The 8976-nt window shown below is 52.7% G+C and overlaps 1 protein-coding gene across 1 annotated transcript; it reads left to right on the top strand.

Moving 5' to 3' along the window:
* The first annotated feature begins 393 nt into the window (after positions 1 to 393).
* Positions 394 to 8574, top strand: Hipk4 (homeodomain interacting protein kinase 4). The gene is made up of 4 exons (XM_027430451.2): positions 394 to 858; positions 5942 to 6298; positions 6763 to 7611; positions 8395 to 8574. The coding sequence occupies exons 1-4, from the start codon at positions 394 to 396 to the stop codon at positions 8572 to 8574; spliced, it is 1851 nt and encodes a 616-aa protein (XP_027286252.1).
* The last annotated feature ends 402 nt before the right edge of the window (positions 8575 to 8976 follow it).

Here is an 8976-nt window from a genome sequence, read left to right as displayed (position 1 = left end):
GAGTCTACCCTGCGGGCTTCTCCAGGGTTCCATCTGTGGGTGGGGGAGGGGCCGACCTGGCACCCCACCCCCCATTCTAGCCTAGGACCCAGGTCTCTAACAACAGAATCAAAGCCACTCAGCAACGCTGGAACCCATTCAGGGGGGCCTGAGCCCCCTCATCCCAAGCCAGGACGGCTTTGGGGGAGGGGTGCTGCCCCTGGTAGACTCACGGTGTGGCCAAGGGGGTCAAGGGGTGCCAGGGAGGCAGGGGCTGAGCTCATAGGGAGAGACGTGAGTGTGATTATCTTTCCCCCACTAGGACTGAAGGGCCAGCATCAGGGTGGGAGGTCTAGGCAACCAAGCCAGTGGTTCAGGGGTAAGGGCAGAGTAGTGACTGGCAGCCAGGGCACCATGGCCACCATCCAGTCAGAGACTGACTGTTACGACATCATCGAGGTACTGGGCAAGGGCACCTTCGGAGAGGTGGCCAAGGGCTGGCGTCGTAGCACAGGTGAAATGGTGGCCATCAAGATCCTGAAGAATGACGCATACCGAAGCCGCATCATCAAGAATGAGTTGAAGCTGCTAAGGTGTGTACGAGGCCTGGACCCTGACGAGGCCCACGTCATCCGCTTTCTTGAGTTCTTCCATGATGCCCTCAAGTTCTACCTGGTCTTTGAGCTACTGGAGCAAAACCTTTTCGAGTTCCAGAAAGAGAACAACTTCGCACCCCTTCCTGCCCGCCACATCCGCACCGTCACACTACAGGTGCTGAGAGCACTGGCCCGGCTCAAGGAGCTGGCCATCATCCATGCTGACCTCAAGCCTGAAAACATCATGTTGGTGGATCAGACCCGCTGCCCCTTCAGGGTAAAGGTGAGTGAGGCTGCCTGGGAAACAGCTTTGTTCAACTCTGGGATGCCCCACCAATGTGTGGGGCTCCCTCGTCAGTTTCGTGCCATGGCCCCGAGGTGACCCTGATTCCCTGAGCTGCCTCTCTTCACTGCTGGCCAGCAGTCTTCCAGAGCCCATCCCAATTCTTCCGTTTTGTTGTTTGTTTTTGAGACAGGGTCTTGTATAGCACAGGCTGGCCTTGAACTCGCTGTGTGGCTGAGGATGACTTGAACTCATGACCTACCTGCCTCCACTACCCAAGTGCTAGGGTTATTGGTGTCTCCAGAGCCAGCTTGTTCTGTTGGGTTTTGTTTATTGGAGACAGTGAGTGTCTCATGTCGTCCAGGCTGGTCTGGAATTTGAGAGAGTCTCCCCTCCCAAGTATCTGGACTACAGTTATTCACCACCATGCCTGGGTCCGTCTCGTTTCTGAGGTCCTCACTATCAAAGGCCGGAGGTCTGTGCTTCCCCTCCAGGCCCCGAAGTCTCTCCTGTTCCACCCAGTTTCCCTCCTCTGGCTCAGGTCAGGGCTGACATTCTAGAAGTAGAAGGAACGGGGCAGAGAGGGAGGATGTGAGACCAAAGAGGCAGGCGTGGGGCTGTGAAGTAAGTCCTCAGGCACAGTCAGAACCAGTTTTACCTTTTTTTTTTTTTTTTTTTTGATACAAGGTCTCACAGTATATCCCTGGATGGCCTTGAACTTGCTATGTAGACCAGGAAGGCTACAAACTCTGCCTCCCAAACAACGAGGTCAAAGGCACACACCAACATGCTGGGCTCATAGATGGATGGGAGCAGAAGGGCCTGCTCTGGCTTCGGTGTTCATTTTTGGGGGGAAGTAGTATCAAGAAGGCAGATGGGGTGATCCAAGTAGGAGTCAAAGGTAAGAAGATATAGCTGACATGTGTGTAACTTCTGGGCAGACTCGGAGCTACAGATAATAGAATTCATTGGTTGGTGAGACAGGAAGGCTTTGGAGATACTCAGATTGGTAAGGTGCCAAAGGTGTGTGCCACCACCGCCATGCTAACTTAGTTTATGTGAAGGTGCCTGTGCGAGTATTATGAACAAGCATAAGGACCTCAGTTCGGGTCCGGTCCTTAGCACCCACATAAGAAGCCAGGTGTGGCAAAACACCCGTAATATCCGTGTTGGGGAGGTAGAGACAGTTAGATTCCTAGCCAATCAGCAAGCCCCATGTTCAATGAGGGCTCTTGTCTCAAACTGTAAGGTACAGAGGGATAGAGGAAGGCTAACTTCTGACACACGTGTGCATATGCACACAAACATGTACACACACACACACACACACACACACACACACACACACACACGCTCGATCAGTTTAGAAAAAGAAGGGCCAGCAAGACAGCTCAGCCAGAAAAAGGCCTTGCTGTCAAGCCTAAGGACTTGAGTTCAATACCCAGGACCCGTATGGTGGAAGCAGAGAACTGACTCCCAAAAGTTATTCTTTGACCTCTACACACACACCATTGTATTTGCATAACCCCCCCAAATTAATTAAATTTAAAAGCGAGACCGTGTGAGGGAGAGCTGGGCACGGGGGCAGATACCTATATTCTACCACTGCAGAGGCAGAGGTAGAAGGATTGAAAGTTCAGGTTTGTCTTTGGCTGTGTAGCAAGTTCAAGGCCAGTCTGCACTACTTAAGATTCTTGTCTTTAAAAAAAAAAAAATGTGTTAGCCTGGTGGTGGTGGTGGCGCATACCTTTAATCCCAGCACTCAGAAGGCAGAGGCAAGATCCCTGTGGGCTTGCAGCTGGCCTGATCTACAGAGTGAGTGCCAGGACAGCCAGGGCTACACAGAGAAACCCTGTCTGGAAAAACCAAAACCAAAACAAACAAACAAACAAAGTGTGAGAGGAAGAGAGGACTCAACTAGGACCAGAGCCTGCTAGCCTAGGCATCTGCAAGCCAGGTGGCTCTACCCTCTGTTCTTGCTCCTGGGTGGGCACCAGAATGGTCTCCTCTGCCCCCGGCCTAAGTCCCACTTCAGGAGAGCCTCTGTCCGTGGCCATCAACCTACTCAGACATCCCTCTGTGGCTCCTCCATCAGAGCGAAGGCTCCTCTGCCTGAGAATTTGTCATCAAGAGTCTGGTGACGACTGAACAGGCAGCACCCCAGGGCGGGACTGGACCAAAGCTGATTACATTATATCCTTGGCCTCTCCCAGCACCACACTGCATGTTAGAGCCACATGAAAGAGATGGGTATTTCTGCCCTGAGGGATGGAAGGACAGCGAGCTAAGAGATCTCTGTAGATCTAGCAGGGCTCACACAGCACCTGGGGGTCACTGACACCCCTACGGTTGAACGGCCCCGAAAACACTAGCTCAATGCCCAGTGCCACTCAAGCTCTCAGGGATTGTGAGTCCCGACTAATAGTTATTTCATGATCAGCCTTGTGTGCACAAAGATGAAGGGTGGCTGAGTGCAAGGCAGAGTAGGGAGCCATGGCCTCCACGAGTCACAGGGATTCAGTGAAACCAGCAGAGCGCTACCTGGCGGCAAGGGGAGAGACGAAAGCTCCTGTCCACAGCCCATGTCATGCTGAGGGACCTCAGGGTGTTGACAACGTCTGAGGGTGAAGATCATAGAGGAATTGGCTTTCAGGGTGGTTCCTTCCCAGTCTATAAGACAGAAACCAAGACAGAGACACTGGGAGATGAGAGGTTAGCTGTGAAGAGGCAGTTGGAGAGAGAGAGAGAGAGAGAGAGAGAGAGAGAGACCTGGTAATGCAGGCCTGTAATCCTAGTTCCTCAGGCTGCTGAGGCAGGGGTATCATGAATTCAAGGTCTGCCTCTGAAACTAAGAGCAGCCTCAACATAAATGGCTAAGGCCCAGTGTGCTGGTATACACATGCAATCTTAGTACTTGACATGTTGAGGCTGTCAGGATCAGGAGTTCAAAGTCACCCTAGACTACACAACAGGTATGGGATACATGAAACCCTATCTCAAAAGACCAAACACTGTGCCTGACAGGGGAGCGCACACCTTTAATCCCAGCACTCAGGAGCCAGAGGCAGGGAGATCACTGTGAGTTTGAAGCCCGCCTGGTCTACATAGGGAGTTCCAGGACAGCCAGGGATATGTAGAGAGACCCTGTTTCAGAACAACAAAACAAAACAAAAACCCTTGGGCTGGAGAGATGGCTCAGAGGTGAAGAGCACCAGCTGCTCTTTCAGAGGTCCTGAGTTCAATTGCCAGCTACTACACGGCGACTCACAACCATCTGTAATGAGACCCGGTGTGCATGGAGACAGAGCACTCATGTACATAAAATACATGAATAAGTAAATCTTAAAAAAAAGGGTGAGAGCCTAGCTCACTGGTAAAATATTTACCTAATATACATGAGGCCTTAAATTCAATCCCCAGTACCATGGAAGACAGACAGGCAAATAAAAGAAAGAAAAATACTGATTGGTCAGAAACACACGCTTGTTCATCATTTACTCTTTCCTGGGCCCTGCAATGGTCCAGGAACTGTTCCAGACCTCTAGAGACACAGCCTTGAATGAACAAAGGTCTTGTTCTCATGGGCCTGGAATTTTATTTTATTATCTATCTGTCTATCTATCTATCTATCTGTCTGTCTGTCTGTCTACTATCTATCATCTATCGTATGTATGTATGTATGTATGTATCTATCTATCTATCTATCTATCTAGTTTTTTTGACACGGGGTTTCTCTGTAGCTTTGGAGCCTGTCCTGGGAACTCACTCTGTAGACCAGGCTGGTCTTGAACTCACAGAGATCTTTCTGCCTCTGCCTCAAAGGTGCTGGGATTAAAGGTGTGCGCCACCACAGCCATGCTAACTTAGTTTATGTGAGGGTGCCTGGGCGTGTATTATGGCATTCCAGGAGGCCAGAGAGGGCGTCTGAGTCCTCTGGAACTAGGGTTACAGACAGATGTGAGCTGCCATGTGGGTGTTGGGAACCGGCCAGTGCTCTTAATCACTGAGCTATCGCTAGAGCCCCGATGGCTTAAGTGCTTGCTCCACACAGGCAGAAGGGCTCCAGCACCATTATATCTGGGCTTGGGTTCATAATACCAGGGCTGGGGCTGGGATAATGGGAGAGAGGCTAAGAGCACTGGCTGTTCTTCCAGAGGTCCTGAGTTCAATTTCCAGAGCCCACAACCATCTACATGCCAGAATACCGTATACACAGTAAATAAGTAAATCTTAAAAAAAGAAAAAAAAAGTAATACCAGGGCTGAGGGTCATATGGGAAGACAAGAGGATCATAAGAGCTCAGTGGCCTGGCAATCTTGTCAAAATTAGTGAGTTTCAGGTTCAGTGAGAGACCCTGTCTCAAAAAATAAGGTTGAGGGCTGGAGAGATGGCTCAGAGGTTAAAAGCACTGACTGTTCTTCCAGAGGTCCTGAGTTCTATTCCCAGCAACCACATGGTGGCTCACAATCATCTGGCACCCTCTTCTGGTGTGCAAGCATGCATGCAGGCAGAACACTATATACATAATGAATAAATAAATCTTTAAGAAAAATAAGGTTGATAGAAAATACCTAACATCCATCTCTCTCCCCGACACGTGCACGCATGGGTGATGACACCACCCACACAATACAACCCACATACAAGTGAAATATAGAGTATGTGAAATATTAAAATAATAGCTGGGAGCTGGGCTTGGCTACGCACACCTATAATCCCAGCCCCTGGGAGGTAGGGTATGGAGGGCAGGGGTTCAAAGTCATCCTTGGCTACATAACCAGTTTGAAGCCAGCCTGAGATACATGAGACCCTGACTCAAAGCCGATATGGGAGAATGCGTGCCTACTGTATACATACATGGCTTTGCACTACAGGAGGTTCAAGCACAGCGAATCAGAGACAGGACCAGACCTAACACCTAGCTCAGAAACAACAGCTCGATGACAGAGACAGGGGACATTTGTAAGAAAGGAAGTCTGGAAGGCGCAGAGCTAGGCAGATGCAGGAGAAATGCAAGGGATGAGTCCCAGGAGGGGCCTGGTCTGGTCACCCCACCCTCCACCATACCCTCTGCCTTCCACAGGTGATCGACTTCGGCTCGGCCAGCATATTCAGTGAGGTGCGCTATGTGAAGGAGCCATATATCCAATCCCGTTTCTATAGGGCCCCAGAGATCCTGCTGGGGCTGCCCTTCTGCGAGAAGGTGGACGTGTGGTCTCTGGGCTGCGTCATGGCCGAACTACACCTGGGCTGGCCTCTCTACCCCGGCAACAATGAGTATGACCAGGTGCGCTACATCTGTGAGACACAGGGCTTGCCCAAGCCCCATCTGCTGCACGCCGCCCGCAAGGCTCACCATTTCTTCAAGCGGAACCCCCACCCCGATGCCACCAACCCCTGGCAGCTAAAGTCCTCAGCCGACTACCTAGCTGAGACCAAGGTATGAGGGAAGCAGGCAGGGGAATGACAATCTGTGCTGGGAGTGTGGGCTGCTGTCGTAAAAAACAATCTAGGTTAGACCTGGGTGGGAGCCAGGCAGAAATTTGGGAGTTAGTTGTAACCTGGGTGGGTGGACCAACAAATCTGGTGGAATGGCAAATCAGAAGGCCACAGCCATGTCTCTGGGTTGGACTGAAGGTCTAGGTGAAACGTGGAGACTGATTTAGGTAACAGGAGGACCAAAGAACAGAATTGCATATCCCCCCCTCCCCATGGCAGGAGAGTTATGGACTGGAAATCGAGGCTCTGGTATGAGGGGCCAGGCTGGGCAGTCGAAGCCGCAAGAGAGCTTCCAGTCCTATGGGCAGAAGTCAGGGGGAGCCTACTTGGCTCCCACAGCAGGTGGATTTTTGGAGCCCCGAGTCTAGACACATCTCCACCTGGTATCCCCCGTACCCCCCCCAGGTGCGCCCTCTGGAGCGCCGCAAGTACATGCTCAAATCCTTGGACCAGATTGAGACGGTGAATGGTGGCGGGGCTGTAAGTCGGTTGAGTTTCCCAGACCGGGAGGCACTGGCGGAACACGCAGACCTCAAGAGCATGGTAGAGCTGATCAAGCGCATGCTAACATGGGAGTCTCATGAACGCATCAGTCCTAGCGCCGCCCTGCGCCATCCCTTCGTGTCCATGCAGCAGCTGCGTAGTGCCCACGAGGCCACCCGCTACTATCAGCTGTCACTTCGCGGCTGTCGTCTGTCCCTGCAGGTGGATGGCAAGCCACCCCCGCCTGTCATAGCCAACACAGAGGATGGGCCTCCCTACTACCGCCTGGCTGAGGAGGAGGACACTGCAGGCCTGGGTGGCGTGGCAGGCAGTGGGCCCTTCTTCAGGGAGGAGAAGGCTCCGGGAATGCAGAGGGCCATCGACCAGCTTGATGACTTGAGTCTGCAGGAGGCCAGGCGCGGGCTGTGGAGTGACACACGGGCTGACATGGTCTCTGACATGCTGGCTCCACTCAAAGTAGCCAATGCTGGCCATCGAGTCTCTGATTCGGGCCCGGAGCCTATCCTGGCCTTCTATGGCAGCCGTCTGACTGGCCGCCACAAAGCCCGCAAGCCCCCCTCGGGCTCCAAATCTGATTCCAACTTCAGTAATCTCATCCGGCTAAGCCAGGCCTCACCAGAGGATGCCGGGTCCTGTCGGGGCAGTGGCTGGGAGGAAGGAGAAGGACGAGAGACCTCCACAGAGCCATCTGTCATCCCACAACGGGATGGAGATGGGCCCAGCATCAAAGACAGGACCATGGATACTGAGGTAAGCAGGGTGCACAGACTGGCACCCAGCCTTGAGTCTCGGCCTCCCTAGAGCTTAATCTATGATAGTGCACGGGTAATAGGGCCGTGCTTCTTACAGCTGTAGCATTCTGTTACCTACACCCAGGCCCCAACGTTCAGTAAACACTGACTTCCTACACAAGGTGACAAGGCTCAGCTCACAGGAGCACCCTCAGGATAGCTCGAGGCTTATACTCTAATTAAGGCTGGGACAGAAAATAGGCACCTAGTGCTGGGCCTGTTAAGAAATGGGCAAGGTGCTGGGTGGTGCGGAGTATTATCTGTAATCCCAGGAAGTTGAAGCAGGAGGGTCACCTGAAGGTCAAATTTAGTTTGGGTTCCATAACAACACCCTATCTGGAAAAACAAACACTACCACCACCTCCCCTCCCAGAAGGGCTGGAGATTTGGTTCCGCAGTAGAATACTTGTTTAGTATTCACCAGTGAGGGACTGGGGACTCTCCTTCAGGCGCAGGCACACGGCCTTACCTATAATCCAATGTGCGGGACAGGAGATAGAATTTAACACTGGAGCATCTGCCTAAAATTCCCCAGCGAGGGGTTGGTAGCGTGGCCCAGAGGCAGAGCCTAGCCCAAACCTGGTCTGCCCTGGTTCCTTATCCCTAATACCTGACTGCAGCGTGGGAAAGCCTGCACAGGGAGCGAGAGCCTCATGCCTGCTTATCCCTCTGGTAGACGGGTATACACACCAGCAGGTTCCCACATTTCTGGCTGATGCTCCTCTCTCTTTCCCCCCGACAGAGGTCAGGCCCTGAGCTCTTCGATCCCGGCAGCTGTCCTGGAGAGTGGCTGAATGAGCCAGAATGGAGCCTAGAGGGCATCCGAGGGTCTCGACCTCAAGGGCTCCCCGCCCGTCATCCCCACCCGCATGGGCCACCCAGGCCCACTAGCTTTCTGCAGCATGTTGGAGGGCACCACTGATGGGGACCCCACCCCCGTCGTTTTCTGGGGTCTGAGCTAGCTGGGCTGGCATTCCCCCCCTTGCTCTGAAATGGCTCCTTAGAGCTATCTTTTGAATCCACAGATTATTCTTACAGAAAAAATAGCTATCAGAATGTTCCTATTTCCCTGCCCCCGGCAACATGCCTGTACATCCCACCCTAAATGTTGGAGGACTTCAGGGTCTGGCGAGAGGCCCTGAGGCCAGGTGCAGGAAGAGGGCTGCACCTCACTGGCCATGACCATGCCTGGGCCCACTTGCCTCTGTTATTTCAATAAATAACTGTTCCAAAGTGTGCTCCTGCCTGTTATCACGGTGTGAACCTGCACTACCCATATGGAGCCCTGCTGGCACCCACGGTCTGCCTCTACCAGGCTCTGACT

The sequence above is a fragment of the Cricetulus griseus genome, chromosome 9 (genome assembly GCF_003668045.3).
Source record: "Cricetulus griseus strain 17A/GY chromosome 9, alternate assembly CriGri-PICRH-1.0, whole genome shotgun sequence".
Classification (NCBI taxonomy): Eukaryota; Metazoa; Chordata; class Mammalia; order Rodentia; family Cricetidae; genus Cricetulus; species Cricetulus griseus.
Note: the sequence above shows the minus strand (reverse complement) of the source record. Positions and strands in the feature narration are given on the sequence as shown.